At 53.9% G+C, this 17,470-nt stretch overlaps 1 protein-coding gene and 1 long non-coding RNA gene across 3 annotated transcripts in view; one reads left to right on the forward strand and one right to left on the reverse strand.

Annotated features, from left to right (window-relative positions):
• Nucleotides 1-17,328, forward strand: part of Kcnc1 (potassium voltage-gated channel subfamily C member 1) — a 45,802-nt gene extending 28,474 nt beyond the window's left edge. The window contains exons 2-4 of one of the 2 annotated variants that reach the window (XM_015987041.3): nt 1,569-2,502; nt 9,285-9,473; nt 11,106-17,328. In XM_015987041.3, coding sequence (XP_015842527.1) covers nt 1,569-2,502; nt 9,285-9,473; nt 11,106-11,176 — 1,194 coding nt within the window. In that variant the 3' untranslated portion in view covers nt 11,177-17,328. The remainder of the gene's footprint in view (nt 1-1,568; nt 2,503-9,284; nt 9,474-11,105) is intronic. The other variant, XM_006993550.4, reaches the window with a different exon arrangement.
• LOC143266910 (uncharacterized) lies at nt 1,197-4,044 on the reverse strand. The gene is made up of 2 exons (XR_013041737.1): nt 3,640-4,044; nt 1,197-3,284 (listed from the first exon to the last, which is right to left on the reverse strand). It is a non-coding gene; the product is annotated as an uncharacterized LOC143266910 (long non-coding RNA).
• Nucleotides 17,329-17,470: the final 142 nt, after the last annotated feature.

Raw genomic sequence — 17,470 nt, forward strand, 5'->3', positions numbered from 1 at the left:
GGCCCAGAGAGAGTCCAGGTCCAAATACATAGCAGATGAGGATGCGTGGTGACTTGGAAGGGCTGCAGTTCTGGGCGAGCTGGGGTTGAAGGTTAACGACTTGTCTTTTTGCCTCCACTTTGCTTTCCTGGTCTGTCCTCCATGCACCCCAGGTCTGGAAGAGCTGGATCCCGAAAGAAGAGCTTCCTGGAGTCAGAAGACCTCCTCTCTAGCCTGCTTCCCTCAGCTTTTCCCAGCCCCGCAGGCGTCACAGGGTGCAGGGACTCAGTTTCCACCCACTGCTTCGCACTGTCTTTGTGTGTGTCCTCCTCCTTAGCTGAACAGGGAGCTCCCTGAGAGCTGGACTGGTGCCTGGGTGAGAGTGGTGGGAAGAAAGCATGGCTGGGTGAACCACAGGCTGGTGAGCGGTGTATGGGCAGGGAAAAGGAAGGAGGGAGCGAGAACAAAATGAGGAAGGAGGGGCGCAATTTGAAAATAGAAGAAAGGGATGGAGAGGATAAAGGAAGAAAGAATGAGTGGACAGATGGATGAGTGTATGAACGGAAGAGAGGAAGGATAAATGGGCAGAAGGGAGGGAGGGAGGAAGACGGATGGATGGAAAGGTTCATGGAAGGATGACAATGGATGCATTTGACAGTAGCCTATGAGAAAAGGTTCTGAAAATTGCATTGCTATTAAGCTAACAGGATGCCAGTGCACTGTAACAAGCAGCTCACACAGATCTCTTCCTGTTTGTGGGCTCAGGTAGCATGCGGCATCATCTCCTAAGACTGCGTTCATTCTCTAACAGGGCCCTTCCTGCTCTTCCCTCCCCTCCCTGAAGCCCGGGACGTGGTTTCGAAGATCCGTTTAGTTCTTGGTGCCCAGATTTTTGGCAGGTTGGGCTCCAGGCCCCATGGCTTTGGTTAGCCCAACCTAGCAGCTCTGGGCCTCCCAGAGCACGTGGAATGGGGGAGGACCGCCAGTTTCAACCCAACTAAGGCAAAGGCGCTTGACTTCCTGCTGCTAATGGGAGGGGGGGGTCTTTAAGTAAATGAACTGGAGTCAAAGGAAGCAGACACAGCCTCTGTGGGGCCTGGCTCCGGTAGAGCGGTCCTCTTCTATTTCCCTGCACACTTGGGTCCCTGCGTCACAGTCAGTGTAGCTAAGTGCCGTTGCAGACGCCTCAGATTTCAGTGGCTTCACCCAGCACGAGCTTTTGTTTTTGTTTTTCATTTTGTTTTTATTTCTCATCAGAGTATTAAGTGACAGCCCAGCTCAATGTAGCCAGGCTCCTCCTCTCTCACGGCTCGCTGGACCCCGGAGCATCAGTGTTTGGCTAGCATCGGGAAAGGAGGCGTAGGTGAACAGGGATGTGGGCTTTGTTGGCCAGGCTCAGCAGCATCACTTTCTCCCCCTAGACTCCAAGGGAGATAATGTGGTGTGTCAGCCTGGGGTGTGTTGGAAGGGCTCTGTGCACGGCCTGCTCCTAATGTGGCCCTGTGCCTAGACCCAAGGCAAGGCGCTCCAGGTCTCTCCACTCGGAGTGAGAAGCCTTTACTCTGACACCCTGTGTTTCTCGCCCACAGTATGTGGCCTTTGCCTCCCTCTTCTTCATCCTGGTCTCCATCACAACCTTCTGTCTGGAGACCCACGAGCGCTTCAACCCCATCGTGAACAAGACGGAAATCGAAAATGTTCAAAACGGCACACAAGTGCGATACTACCGGGAAGCAGAGACGGAGGCCTTCCTCACCTACATCGAGGGCGTCTGCGTGGTCTGGTTCACCTTCGAGTTCCTCATGCGCGTCATCTTCTGCCCCAACAAGGTGGAGTTCATCAAGAACTCACTCAACATCATTGACTTTGTGGCTATCCTCCCCTTCTACCTGGAGGTGGGGCTCAGCGGCCTGTCCTCTAAAGCTGCCAAGGACGTTCTGGGCTTCTTGCGTGTCGTCCGCTTCGTGCGCATCCTGCGCATCTTCAAGTTGACCCGCCACTTTGTGGGCCTGCGGGTCCTGGGCCACACGCTCCGCGCCAGCACCAACGAGTTCCTGCTGCTCATCATCTTCCTGGCCCTGGGTGTGCTCATCTTTGCCACCATGATCTACTATGCTGAGAGGATAGGGGCGCAGCCCAATGACCCCAGTGCCAGTGAGCACACACACTTTAAAAATATTCCCATTGGCTTCTGGTGGGCTGTGGTCACCATGACGACACTGGGCTATGGAGACATGTATCCTCAGACGTGGTCTGGTATGTTGGTGGGAGCACTGTGTGCTCTGGCAGGAGTGCTGACCATTGCCATGCCGGTGCCCGTTATCGTGAACAATTTCGGGATGTACTACTCTTTAGCCATGGCTAAGCAGAAACTACCAAAGAAAAAAAAGAAGCATATTCCACGGCCACCACAGCTGGGATCTCCCAATTATTGTAAATCTGTCGTAAACTCTCCTCACCACAGTACTCAGAGTGACACATGTCCGCTGGCCCAGGAAGAAATTTTAGAAATTAACAGAGCAGGTAGGAAACCTCTTAGAGGCATGTCGATCTGACCTTTCACCTCTGCCCCCTGTAGCAATGATTCCAGATTCAGTCAGACTGCTTCCTTAGTTCCATGGGCGACCCCAGGACCCTGTGCCCAATCTTGAGGTGTGGAGCCTGGGGCCCCAGGGAGATGCTTGGCGGCCAGATCCAGAAGTCAAGAGCTTGCTAGAGGCATCTTACCGGTGCCTCTGGGTAAGGAGGTTGATGTGGTTGGTCTCAGGAGTTCTGAAGAGACCCCCACAGAAGTTTGCTGAGGACTCTCTTAGCAGGAGCCCAGAGGCTGCTGCTTGGTCGGAAGGAGTCAGGCGTAAGTCTCTGGCGGGCTACTGACCCGTGGTGGGCAGGGAGGGAGTGGTGTGATTCAGAGACACCACCCAGCCTTTGGTTTGGTCTTTGACATGGGTGCCTTCAGGCTGTGTAGACCGGCAGAGTGGTCCATGAGATCCGGACAGCTGAGTCTCCGCAAAGGCAGTAGGCGGGATTCTCAGCCCTAGCAGAACCTAGCTGAGTAGACTCCTGCTCTGATGCCAGCTACCGAGTTCCAGGTCTTTGCTAGGAGTTGCCCCTAGGCTTCCGTGACAAGCTTACTTACCCCATAGCATGCCAAACCAACTCATCCTCCGCCACCACTCTAGAGTTTAGCATTTATCTTTAGGAATCTGTTGGAGTGACTCTGGCTTTCACATTGTCTGTTTGGGTTGATGGTCCGGTGGGAGTTTCTGGAGACCTTCTGATGGAAGTGGCTGATGAGCAAGGAACTAGAGGGGGGCCACACCCCGGGCGGGCAGCTTAGATGAAAGCATCATGGACCAGCGACACCCTCCCACCACTGAGAGCTGTCCCCATATCTAGCAGTAGGGACCGTAGCAGCAGCAATACAAGACATCCCAACCACTTACCCACAAATTCACTGGGAGACAGGGGGTGGGGGGTGGGCTGGAACAATACTAGTCACCGAGGGATATATTCTCATATTCCATGGCTAGTGGTTCATTATGGGACTATCTCAGTTTTATGAGAACCTGCACATAGCACATAAAGTTGACCATGGGGCTCTGGTCTGAAGATGAAAACCCATAGTCTACCTCTACCCATGGACTCCCATTGACTTACTCTGAGGACACAGGGATCTCCAAGGAACAGATGACCCAGAGAAGAATGATGGCATGAAGAGGTACTGGGTGAGTGTGAGGTTGGTGTGTGCTGTTAGATTTCTCTAGTCTATGAAGAGCACCCCATGCCTGGGGCTGGCAGAGGGCCAAGCTAGCTCAGCCTGGGGCGAGAGAGTCTCTCTTCCATGTGGGTGGCCTCCCTCAGTGGATGATGGATGTCCTTCCCTGCTGGTGTGCTCTCTGATTCACCTTCCCATCCCAGTCCTTTCTCCTCCAGGCTGGGGCAGCCTGGGCAATGTCCCAAGGCCTACACTTCTTTGGCCATGGGACATTCCAGCCCTTTCACCCCATTCTACGCCCCCTCCTTCCTGAGGCTGCTGTAGGCACAGAAACAGAATGTAGCTTGTGTTCTAGATTGGGGCAGGGAATGCAGGAGGTTAGAGCCCTCCGGTCAAGCCTTGTCTCCATTTATGGGAAGGGCCAGGCCTACCCTTTTGCTTCCTGTTGGCTAGCCATTTTATCCCAGGAGCCACCACCAGGGCAAGGACAGTTTCCTCAGCTCTGGATGGCCTTCCTTCTCCCCCAGCTCCACTGTGCACTCCAGGAAGTGCTCAGACGGAGGGGCATCACATGACCCTATTCAGCCCTTCTGACTCATCTTCCCCAACACTATGTCAGTCAGGTCAGCCCATTGATGATCTGGAGCTCATTCTAGCCAGGCACAGATTCCTCTGCACACTCAGTGACATTATTGCCCATGTACTGAGGACATAAACTCACACACACACACACACACACACACACACACACACACGCACGCACGCACGCACGCACGCAGCACGCAAGCACGCACACGCACACACACATTCACACATTCAGCTAGTCCTAGGGATATTAGCTCTTTCCTCATGTTGCAGCAGATCTACAGAGCCTGCGAATTCCTGTTTCCTTTGGGTTCCTCAGCCCTGCCCCTGAGAGACACCTTGCCCTGGCTCCAGATTTCAGGAACTCTGGTTTGGGCAGTCTCATGACTTGCCCTGTGAGGTCAAGTTCCTCCTTTTCCCTCCTCCACACACATTATTCCCTTTTCCTTCCCTTGCTGTTTTGGTGCTGGCCTGGTGTTCAGCCCCGCCCCTTAGCTCTAAGACTCCGGTCCCACCTCGCCTTTCACCAGAACACTGCTCACCGCAAACACGAGCATGAGAGCAGGGTTATCAATTGCCGGGGGCACGTGAGGTTCCTAGGCCTGTCTTCAGCCATCCCTGTGCCCCAGGCTTGCTGTCTTCTCATCCAAACCCCCTTTTTCCTCATCCCTGTATACCTGGATGGGCAGAGGTGAGAAAGAGCGGGAGAAGCCAGAGCTCCAGGAAGCAGATGGGGTGGGTAGAGACCAGACCCGATGGGAATGTGGGAGATAAGACAAGTCCCCCAAGTTTCTCCAGCAGAGGCAGTTGAACAGGTCCCTAACCCGTTTTCTCCAGTTCCACATCTAACTCCTGGGCTAGGGACTGAGGCCGAATGCTGGGCTTTGCACTTCAGCCAGCCTTCCTCCTCCAGCTCCTTCCCCTCACCTCCACAGTCTGTCTGACCCAGGGATGTTGTGGGCTCGCTCTTTGGGCCAGAGCTCGAATGGCCTCAGTATTTGTGGGCTCTTGCCTGAGGGGCTGCCAAGGGTTCAGGTCTCACCTGGCCATGAGGGGCTCAGGGAGGGATTGTCTGGGACTGAGCCCCTTGGTGAAGCTGCCCTTTTCCTGGAGGGGGCTTCCTTCCCCATCTACAGTGGGGTCAACTGCTTGCTCTGGGCAGCTCGGAATGTTTACTGTCTCCTCTGTCCTGCCATGTCCATTCTTGTGTGTCCTAGCATGTCTGCTCCTGTGGCGTGGGTCAGTCCTTTGTGCTGTGGGGTCCAGGGTTACGGGGTCCCAGCATAAGGGATAAAGAGGGACGCAGGTGGCCAAGTTCGGCTCGCTTCTTGCTTTTGAGTATGTAGAGCCCAAGGGATGTCTCAGAGACACCCTACCCCGCCCAGAAGCGACCCGCTGCAGCCTCGGGGTGGTCTTTCAGGGGAGAGCTTCTTTTCTGAGCAATGGAATCTAAAGTCCCCCTTTCCTGGGCCCTCCAGCTGTCCTCTCTCGGGCTATTGCGGCTGCCTGGGGATAGTGCTAGACCTCAGGGTAGGGAGGGTGGCAGCAATGGGGGCAGAATTGGTGAGGGGGTCGAAAAGAATCCAGCTGCAGGGCTGGCAGCCTGGACTCGGAGTGCAGCCCACACTGCCCACGTGGGCAAGGGGAGATCGAAGGAGAAATGAGGTGACTTTGAATGCCAGGCATGGGTGTTCTTTTCTGTGTTGTTCATATCCCCTCTCCCCTCTCTCCACTAATTCTCTCTCTCTCTCTCTCTCTCTCTCTCTCTCTCTCTCTCTCTCTTGTTTTGTTGAATGAGTGTGGTGGTTCCCATGACCGTGTCTCTCACAGCTTGTCCCCCTTTAGCCTGAGATGTTCCCCTCTGGGGCAAACCCAAGGCAATGCCCAGCCCAACTAACCCTTGTCCAGTCCTGCGTGCGCCTGGCGGCGCCCGCTGCTGGTGTGAACAGTAAGTACACCGGAAGTGTCTGGAGATGGCAGGAAAGCGTGCCTGCTGACGGAGGGCATGTAGGTTCTCTTTGCTCCAAAGTTTTAAAAAAATGACCCTCTCACAGACGTTCATCTCAGCTCATTTCAAAGCCTGGAAACCATCTCTGAGACGCTGCCCATGCTGCCATTTCATCACCGCAGGCCTCTGGGGTCGTGGGGTCATGGGGTCGTGGGGTCCTGGGCCCGGGGAGACAGGCCCAGGTCTCTGAAAGCAAGTGGGAACCTAGGTTGCTAGCTGCCCTTTCATCCCAGGAGAGACGCGCGGGCGGGTGGGGACTCGGTGATCTTGCACCTGTGGCCTTTCTCATGGTTCCTCCGATTTAGACAATTGGGTTATTTTCTCTTCTGGCCACTGGAGTTTGGGACAGGAAGTGAACGGCCCAGTGCCTGAGAGCACCTTCAGCTGCAGAGAAAACAACAGCCACTCAGCCACAGATCCCTTTTGAGAGGTTGAGGCTGAAACAAAAGCAGGCTCCAGGGGCATCCTGGAAACTGCCCACCATCTATCTTGTCCCCCTGGGTTCGGGATGGCTGCCCCTGCCCCCCCCCACCACTGAGGGACTGCCCCATTTTCAAACCTTTTACAGTTCAATGTGGGAGGCCAGGGGTAGGGGGCATGTGGGCAGAGACTCGGGCCCAGAGGAGGGGTCTCAGGCTGCACTGTCTCTATGGAGGCAGAGGCAGGAGTAGTCACTAACTGACCCTTTCCTGGACAAGAAGAGCAGGCTGTGGACAAGCACTCAAGAGCATCTTTGCCAGCTGGAGAAGATGCGCTTGGAAGCCACTAACGCTCCCCTGGAGAAAAAGTCCTTCGAGGCACATGGACCCCAGCTTCCAGCCCCTCTTCCTCACCATACCACATCCCCATCTCCCCAGCATTCTCCTTCCAGCCCACAGACCCTCCAGGAGGGAGACAGGAGCCAAATGGAATGTGAGGGAGGACATACATGCCTGTGGGCACACGTGTGTGCCCACAGACACACCCCATACGCTAGGGAGCCCCCAGCTTGTCACACGGTGCCAGAGTTTCCCTAGGAACTGGCCTTTCTGGTTTAGAGTCAATCAGGAGTGAAGGTCCTGGGATCTTCAAGGAATGCACTGTACGTGAAATGCCTTGCCATCTTGTACGACAGACTTTTTTAAGTTCCAAAATTATGATGGGAAACCTTTTTTTTTTTTGGATTTGCTTTATGAATAAACCTGATTGGTCCATTTCTCTTTTGACTGACTGCCTCTTTGTAGTGACATGTTGTACACGGGTGGTGATCCCACTCACGTGCACGCAGGGAAGGCTCACTCCTGCGTGCAGTAACATGATGTGAACAGGATCATGGGAGAAGGTCAAATCCAGTGGGAATTTCCCCTAGCTTCCCTTCAGAGAGCCTCCCCTATCAGGTCCCCCAGTCTGGTTTCCTCCCTCACCAGGGGGCTCTCAGAGGAGGCTTCCCCCATAGGTGCAGTATTTGAGTCCCCAAGGGGACAGTCTTGGGAAGGCCTCCAAATCCTTCCTCTTGAAGTTAGGAGGGCCAGTGTGCCTGGCTGTGGCCACATTTTGCCCTCCACCATACATGTCATCCCCCACCCCAGATCTCCTCCCAGGTTCCTCCTTAGGCTACCACAGAAGCCAAGCCGCAAATTCCCCCCACCCAAGGCCATCAGCATCTGTTGTCTCCGCACATCCATTTGTTCTGCTTTCCGGGGATGCTGGCAGAAGGGACCGGCATGGGAGCCCCTCCCACATCCCTGTCCAGCCATCACAGCCTCATGCACATGCATTGATTTTTGTTGTGCAAGCTGACCAGGTTCCCTGGAGTGGTCTGTGGAGGGAGGCACTGTTGAATGTGTGTGGACAGCATTGTAGGTCTGCATGGGGACAGAGCAGATGAAGTCATCTAACTGGGTCTGTGCGGGTACACAGGAAATTCATCTGCATGAACGATGGGGTAGACCAATCAGAGCGGGTCCTTAGAGCGGTGGTGATAGGTGTAACCAGGCCTAGTCTGTATGGGGAACAGGAAATTGAAGGGGCCTGATTGGGTCTTTGTAGAGGCAGTATAGGTCTGTCCAGCTCTTATCTGTGTACAGGACAAAGTTTCAGGGGGACCTGATTATGTACCTGTGTGAACAGTGTAGAAGATGTGATCAGGCTCAGTCTGTGTAGAGGACAGGCTCAGAGGGACAGATTGGGTTCTTGTGAGGACAGAACAGAGGTGTGGCCAGGCTAGTTTCTATGGGCCACAGCATGGTAAAATAGGGTTTGTGTGTGGGGCGGGGGAGTGTAAAATATGTGTCCAGGCAAGTCTGTAGAGGGGATGGGAGATCTGAGGGACCAGACTGTGTCCCGATGCAGACAGGCTAGAAGGTGTGAGCAGGCCTAGTCGGTATGGGATAAAGTTTAGAGGCACCAGATTTGGTCCTTGTGGGGACAGAGAAGAAGGCCAGGGCACCTGAAGTTGGACCCAGATGGAGTGGTGGGAGCAAGCTGAGTAGTCAGACTTGGGGGTACATCAGGAACCAAATGCTGGAATGGGATCTGCATGGGGCGGGGGTGGAGGGGGTCAAAAGGGGCCCAGCCGGGCCTAGGGCTGAATATTGCTGGGGGACAGCCAGGTGCTGGTTAGAAGTAGAGGGTCTGAAAGGCTACTTTTCTGGACTGGGGCCTTTCTGAGTGTCTGTCTGTCTTCTCCCTGAGCCGTGTGTCTGGCCCTCTCCCCATGATTGCATCACATCATCCTGTCTCATTAACCCTGCCTTGGGCCCTGGGCCTGGCCCCAGCACCGCACGCCAGGCTCATCACCGATTCATCTTTTTGCAAACTTTGAGCAAACCTAGGAGTCTCTCCCTCCCTGTGCTGTCAGCAGCCCGCCCCAGGCTCCGCCCCCCTCCATGGACCACCCACTCTTCCATCCTCAGGAACGGGAAGTCCTTGGTCAAATGCCCTACCTTCGGCCCGTCACCCCTTCTCACTAAACAGTTTTCGGTGTCTCAATAGCTTCTGCTTATATGTTTGAAGATTCCAAACTGAATGGGGAGGTGGCGAAGGCCGCGCTGGCGAACGAAGACTGCCCCCACATAGACCAGGCCCTCACTCCCGATGAGGGCCTGCCCTTTACCCGCTCGGGCACCCGCGAGAGATACGGACCCTGCTTCCTCTTATCAACCGGGGAGTACGCGTGCCCACCTGGTGGAGGAATGAGAAAGGGTATGTAGAGGAAGCTGAGCTCTCTGCATCGGCCGGGCCTGCCTTGTACTCCTGCAGATGGGTGGGTAGGGCGGCGGGCAAGGGGCGCTGAGGGGTAGGCAGGCACACTGAGGGGCAAGGATGGAGGGAGCGCCCCCAAGGTTGGCCTCTAGAGGTCAGAGTCCTTTCCCCAAGGGGGATGCCAGGTTGGCAGTGAGAAGCTGAGGCCCAGGCAGCTGTAGGTTGGTATTCAGATAAATGGTAGAAAGGGGCCTGGCACAGGGTGGATGGCCATGGGTTGTAAAACCAAGCCAAGGATGTCCGTAAGGAGACAGGCGGGGAGTCTCAGTTCCCCCAGAGTTCTCTAGTGGGGTAGAGCATGTCCAAAAGGCAAAGTGTTCTTTCCTAACCTTTAGTTGTGGAGGGCAGTTGGCTTGGCCACCACCCTGTGAGTTTAGTCTAAGGTGGTGCTATGGAAGAAGTATCCTTTAAAGAGTCTGCAGGCCAGTGGAAAGGGAGGCCTCAGAGAGAGGTGGCTTTAGAGCTTGGAGATAAGGCCACTGTCCTTGTAGAGGTAAGCTGTGTGCTACTCAGAATATTAAGAGTGATAAACAGAAAACTTGCTAGGACAAAGTGTACCAATGGGACTTTGGATAGTCCTTTCCATAGCCAGAGCACATTACCAGTGCCCAGGGGTGGCCAGTGCCCCCTTGTGACTGGTGAAGGACCAGTGCTATTCTTGCAGTCAGGATTTGGAGAGGTGTAGTGTGGACTGGGGTGAGGCATGGAGAGGAGCTTAGAACAGTCCACATAGGGCTGCAGGCACTGGCCTGGGCTGGGCAGCCCATGCATGCATGCTCACACAGACGCATGCCGACAGCGAGCAGGGTAGCCAGACACGAGTCAGAATCTCGAGGATAATGGTGTGCAGTCTGTGGCCCCTGTCAACGGCGCTAGTGTTGGAAATGGTTAAACCAGACACAAGGAGAAAACAGACTTCCAGAATCAAAGGCAGACCTAGGAGAGGAGAGAGAGAGAGAGCGAGCCTTCACCAAGAGGAGGGAAAGTCTTTTGGGTTGCGCACGACTGCTTAGTTACGCCCATTGGATTCAGGCTGGTCTCGGCTTGTTCGCCCTGCCTGAGATCCCCTGGACCTCAGTGCGGTGTGCTGTTCCCTGCATGGTGCTGCATGGCAGAGGGCTACCAGCCTTGAGGAGGACCCCATCCTTGACACGGATGGGTCTGCTGCTCTCTTTGCAACTGGCTTTTTCCCAGGTCAAGCCTCTAGAATGCCCAGGAGCAGGGGCCACCCTGAAGAATAAGGGGAAAACTATCTCCACGGCTGTGCCCTGCCCAGTTAAGGTCCCACAGGCTGGCTGCCTGGCTCCTTTGTCTTGGATGCTGGATCAGCCGGTGTGGCCTAAGAGAATGGAGTGTCTCTGCTGTGTTTCCAGAAGCACCCCATTTCCTAGTAGTACTAGGGAGTTGAGTGCAATCCCCATCCACAGGCGACCCCCAGTCTCAGAGCCCACCTGGGCTTGGGTGCTGGACTCTTTGGGAGGCACCAAGGGTGAAGGCCCCCCCGCACACGTGTCCGCCCAGCCTGGCTCTCACGAGGACTTGCTTTGCTCTGGCTGATTCGGAGCCCTTTAGGTCTGCAGGTGCAGAGCAGAAGTAGGGACTTCACCTGTCCCCCCAAGGAGGGAAGAGAAAGAGGCTGCTAAGGCTGGTCCTGCTGCATGGGAAACAAGCCAGCTGGAGAAGAACCTGCCTGCCTCTGCATGCGGCTGTTGAGTCTCTCCTCCTCCTCCTCCTCCCTTAACAACTAAGTACCGAGCGGGGAGGGGAAGGCACAAGAGGAGCTCAAGTGTTAATTGTATTCTCTACATACAGATCTTTGCAAAGAAAGCCCTGTCATTGCTAAGTATATGCCGACAGAGGCTGTGAGAGTGACTTGACCAGGCGGCTTGGCCGAGGACACTGGTGGCTATTAAGCATCTGGGTGGACCTGCAGCCCCTCCTCACCCTCGGACAGAGTAAATTCACGCCATGCAGGTTTGCCGGACGAGTCCGAGTGGCCCGGGCATTGTCCTAAGACGGACGTAGCTTTTTCTACGGCCAATGGTAACTGACCGTAGAGGATCGCCCTTCTTTCTTTTCTTTCTTTCTTTCTTTTTTTTTTTTTTAGAAGTTACCTTTTATTTGGGGAGGGGGGGTGAAGGGGAGCCTTAGCATGACTTGCATGAAGTTAAACAGAAAACCCAGCTAAACCAAACCCAGCAGCCTCCACTGTGACTGTACGATAACTCTCACCACCACCAAGAACGGCGAGAAAAGCAAGGGCTCAACTTTCTTTCAGTGCTCTTTATTTTGACACACGGTGTCGGAGCCAAGCTGTGATGGCACTCGGTAGAAGTCTGTACATTGCTGGGAGTTGGGGGGCCAGGGAAGAAGGATGGGGCTGGGGAATGGATTGCTTTTTGTACACAAGACCCAGAGGAAAGGTTTCAAAAAGGCAGTCAGTCAGTCATCGGTCATATTGACCTCACCTTCGTAGCTCATCTCTCACGTGGAACACAGAGAACTTTGCTCCGAATGGGATTGTGAGAACTCACACAGCCGCCCTCTTCCATCTCTGTTTGGCATGCTTCTGACCCAGCGGACGTCTCCCCAAGACCCCGACAGCGGCTAGTTTAGGCTGATTCTCTCATCCCAGTGTGTAGATCCAGTGTGACCAAGTTTCATAACGAATTGTTCATAGTTACACCATATGGATTTTCCAATGTCATTTTAAAGCCAGGATGTAGAGTACCTCCAGTTCAGGACCACCGGAGGGGTGCCTCCCCTCCACCTTTATTAAGGCACAACCTGGCATTGTATGCAATTTAGTACTTCAGAGTAAGAAACAAAAACAAAAAACTGCATGCCCAATGTTATGCAAAGAGATTCCAGCATGAAATAAATTTTGTAACATGGTTTCTGTCTAGTCTAAAGCAGATTTGTTTTTCTGAAGCAATCAGAGGTTTGCAGAGACGTGCTTCTGCATCTCGAATAAATATAGTATTTTCCCAACAGAAACAGAGGACAGTAGCTTGGCTTTGGTCTGATTCTAAAATTAGTGTGTGTGGGGGGAAGGATGATATTTTTGAAAAACACATGCTTGAGTTGAAAAAAAAAAATGCAACATCCCGAGCTTCCACTGCACCATTTCCTGGAAAGACAGCAACCTCCCCTCCCCGGGCCCTGGCCCTGGAAATAAAAAAGCTGACTTCTGAGATGAAGCACTGAGGAGTTGAGTTTTTATTGCCTTCAGGCAGCATCTCCGCTCCGTTCCGGCACGGCCGAGCCGATCCTAGGCCCGACTACTACTGTAGTCATCTAAGCTTGAGGTGTCGCTGGGCTCCGAGGATGCTGGCCCCTGTGGGGTAGGGCTGCAGATCCTGTTGGGCCAAGGGACGAAAGCACATCCTCTGTGGGGTTCACCTGGTATGGTTCAGGGACTCATCTTGGGGGGTCCTTGCATGAAGCCATGCCGGAACCTCTAGTTGCCGTGTGCAGCCATGGGCACCTCCCTGCTAGGACTATGATCGGGTCTGACTGTCAGGTCTGGGTGCCCTGGCCAACTTGCAGGGCCTGGTCTAGAGACGACCTCATCGAGTACGCCTCTCTCAGCCTGGATCTGGGGATATTCAATTGCAGGTTTGGGTGTGGGGTGGAATGGAAGATCTGATCCTTCCTCATCGTTAGTGATTCCAGAACGTTCATGTGGAAAGAGACCCCAGAGGCTATACAGTCAGCCCCTGAGCCTCTGAAGATGAGGAGGCAAGGCCAGAGAAGGCATCAAGCTGCTCGGGGCCACCAGCACGAAGACATCAGCCCCCCTAAGGTTTCAGTCCCTTTTGTCACCTCTCAGCACAGCCTGAGTCTGTGATCCTATGGGCAGGTGGGACAAAGTTTTACCCACTCGTTTCTCACCTCTCCGAGGACCTGTCTCAACTTCCTGGTACCCAGCGAAACTCAAGAACTCAGGGGCTGTGGTTGGTGGAGCCAATGCCCAGGCATTTCATAGCTAAGTCTCAGGACACAGCAGTGAAGGAGCCTGGGCTGCTGCCTGAGACCAGTGTTGACAGGAGCCAGGGATCTGCTAGGAAGATGGGGCTTCGCTAAACGACACAAAGCCATCTGGAACATAGGCTCAAGAACCCCACAGCCAGAGAGGATCGACTGTGGAGGGGGCATCTCACAAACATTGCCTACGGTCAGCTCAGAACAGTCCCATCACCCCAGATTACAGCCGAGACAATGAAGCCCAGAGAGGGAGAGAAACTGGCCCAAAGCCACACGACCCGTGAAGGTGAAGTCCCAATGATAACCTGGGCGGGTCTGACTCCAGAGTTCAGGTCGGGCTGTTTGAGCTAAGGACTTTCTGGGTCTGGTCCTTGATGGTGAAACACTGAGGTTATGGCTTCTAAATCCAGGACTCTTAGGACTCGGCCTCCTGGCCTCCTTCATGGAGTGCCATAGGTGTGACGAAGGGGCCACTTGATGTTCTCTTCCAGATCTCTCCTGATCCACGGCTGGCTAACCCCTCCTGCTGAAACATCCTCCTGCCTACGGGTGAAGCTTCACTCCCCTAGCTGGTTTCCTAGACGGCCAGTCTCACTGCCCGCCCTCTACTCTGGCCGGCCTCTGTGCTCCAGTGAGGCTGCCCTGAACTTGCAGCAGCCATACTTAGCTCTCTCTCTCTCTCTCACGCTACTTGCAGCCCTGCCCCACTAACTCCCATAGCTAACTGACCACCACGTCACTTCATCCAGAGGAGACGATGTCTGGGGCAGACTTAGTCTGAGTGAGTCACAGGCCTGGATTCACTGTTCCTAAGCACATGCCACCCACCTTAGTTAGCGTTTTTATTGCTGTGATGGAACACCATGACCAAAAGCAAGTTGAGGAGGAAAGGGTTTATTCAGCTTACACTTCCACATCACAGTCCATCACTGGAGGAAGTCAGGGCAGGAACTCAAGCAAGGCAGGAACCTGGAGGCAGGAGCTGATGCAGAGGCCACAGAGGGGTGCTGTTTACTGGCTTGCTCCACATGGCTTGCTCAATCTGCCTTTTTAAAAAGATTTAGTTATTATGTATACAGTATTCTAACTGCATGCATGCCTGCACGCCAGAAGAAGGCATCCGATCTCATTACAGATGGTTGTGAGCCACCATGTGGTTGCTGGGAATTGAACTCAGGGTCTCTGGAAGAGCAGTCAGTGCTCTTAACCCCTGAGCCATCTCTTCAGCCCCAACCTGCTTTCTTATAGAACCCAGGACCACCAGCCCAGAGATGGCACCACCCACAATGGGCTGAGCCTACCCCATGAATCACTAATTAAGAAAATATCCTACAGGCTTGCCTATAGCCCGACATTTTATGGAGGCTTTTTTTTTTTTTTCAGTTGAGGTTTCCTCCTCTCAGGTGGCTCTAGCCTGTGTCAAGTTGACATAAGACTAGCCGGCGCACCATCCGAGGTTATTACAGGGGACCTCACAGGCATGTGAGGACCCAGCATGGCCAAGGCGGTAGATGTGTCATGGGAAGATGGGTGTCTGTGACCAGAGGGAAGAGGGGGCGTGGGAAATATGGATGGCAGCAGCTGCCGCACGCTGGGCCTTCAACACTTACTCCAGGGCCTGGCCAGAGCCCTGTAAGCGCGCAATGGGGGTATTCTTCCTTCTCCTTCCTGTGACCCTAATGAGCCTAACAAGGCAGGTGAAGTGAAACTATCTAACGGCCATGAGACCTGGAGACTGTTTCTCACAAAGCTGTAAACAGAAGAAAGTGGAGAGTGGATAAGAACGGGATCTCAGAGCTTGCTCAGTTAACCTCCCAACTCCATGGTGACCCATGGGGACACGGAGAAGATCCTTCATTTTACATTTTGCTGAGTTCTAGAACTGACTAAGAGCTGGCCCCCTCACGGGCTGCCAGAAAAGGGAACTTGGTCAAAGTCTTAGAAAGACAAACAGCCACCAAAGGTTGCAGGGGTCAAAGATCTAGACGTATCAACACGTCCTTCCTCGTCTCTGAAAAGTGCTTTCCCTCATCGGAGACAGGCAATGAAGGGACTCCTGTCCACATGGCCATCAGGAACGGCGGAACGGGAGTGGCTGAGGTGAGGTGGTGGGCGATGAAGCCACGCCTTCCTGCGTGTGCCTGCTTCCAGAAGGATCTGACCCACTTGTAAGCAGCATCTGAGGTTCTAGATCCAAGGACTTAGTTATGGCTGCTGCACTGATCCTATTCAGGATGCAAAGCTGTGTCTATGTCATGGCAACAAGGCACTGGGCTCCAGCAACAGAAGCACCCGGTGTTGAGTTTTTCTAGTACGTGCTGAAGGAGATAGGAGGGGGTTCTGCCCTGTGGCCTTCTGGGAAGATGGTGTTGGCTTCTTGTGACTGTGTGGGTCACATGGGAATGCTTTCTGGCCTGGTTTTTGCCAACTATTCAGCCTACAGGACAGAAACCTTGAGCTTGCTCCAGTATGGCTTGCCCCTGGGTGATCGCTCCATCTCTGTGGGCTTGGTCCTGCCAGCAAGGACACATCAGAGCCCAAATGCTGCAACGGCTCTCTGGGCCTGGGAGGTAGGGTTGTGTGGAACGGGGCACAGTGCTTGGGGCCCACGTTAGGAGCAAGGCTTCAGGCACCGGGGGGGCGGGTCCAACGGTGGCTGTAAGTGGTGTCTAGGCTCCGGCCTGTGGAGTGGGACTGATTTCGTCCACACCTTTGGAGCAGAACCCACCTCTAGTCATTGGGCTACTTCCCATCCCATCCTTGTCTAGCTCAGGGCCCAAGGTGTGTGGCCTTGAGATGATCCTACCCTCCCCGCCCCCTTTCGGCCACCATTTTCTCCGGATGAGCAACAAGAACGGTTGAGTAAGAGCAGCAGTTTCTCCACTTTCTTAAGGACCCACTTATCAAATATAATCTTATACAGATCACAATACATAAAGACAAAACCAACACTGCCTAAAGGACCCTGGAGGTTGGCAAGCCCCCCTCTGTCTACCTGACCCCCGTCCCATCTGCAAGGAGATGCCTAAGGCTCCGAAGAGTGTAGGGTGTTGGCTTTTGTTTTTGATTGTTGCTCTTTTGAGATAGGGTCTCACTCTGTAAGCCCTGGCTGGCCTGGAACTTGCTATGTAACCCAGTCTGGCTGTAAACTCACAGATCCACCTAGCTCTTTCATCCAAGTGCTGGGATTAAAGGCATGTGCTACCATGCAAGGCTCTGAAGAATGTAGTTGGAAGGCCTCTCAGCTACATGTTGATGGAAGATCCCCCAACTTTAATGTCCTCGGCTTCTGTAACCTCTGGAAGCCAGTGGAGCCCAGGCATCCCAGCTCAGGACTATACAGTTCGCCTGCTACAGCAGCCCCAGAATCCTGCCTGGTTGGAGGAAGACTTACATCTTCTGAGGGTTTCCCTGGCTCCAGACTCCCTTGTCTGCACTTGGGGTTTCCTCTGCTGGGTCTTCCCAGAAGCCTTGTGTTCTCTCTACTTATTCATTTCATTCCATTCTCCCCACCCGACCCCAAGCCTTTGCTTGTGCCCTAGTCATGAAGACATGAATGTACAGGAAGAGTACCTTGGTACCCTCAGACAGGCAATGGACTCTGGACAGAAAATAAACCCCAAGTTAGAAGGGAAATGTATACTGCTCTGACATATTCTAGAACCCTCTGTCTTCTGACCTAAGGCAGTTGGACCAGAACACAGCCATGGAGCTGGGCTGCCATCATGTAGGGGCTGGGGCCTTCCTTGCTGATGTTTTAACTCTGCATGTCCTTTAGTGAGGATCTCCTCATGTGCATCTGCTGAGTAGAAAGGATGTCCTCTCCATAGCTCAGTCCTCTTTGAGCAGTGGGCAAGAAGCTCCTCATTGTTCTGGTCTGTGGTCCTGCCCAGCTATCAAGGCTTACTGAGGCCCTCTCGAGTTGACTGACAGAAAGATTCTCCAGGGAA

This window comes from Peromyscus maniculatus, chromosome 1 (genome assembly GCF_049852395.1).
Source record: "Peromyscus maniculatus bairdii isolate BWxNUB_F1_BW_parent chromosome 1, HU_Pman_BW_mat_3.1, whole genome shotgun sequence".
Taxonomy (NCBI): Eukaryota; Metazoa; Chordata; class Mammalia; order Rodentia; family Cricetidae; genus Peromyscus; species Peromyscus maniculatus.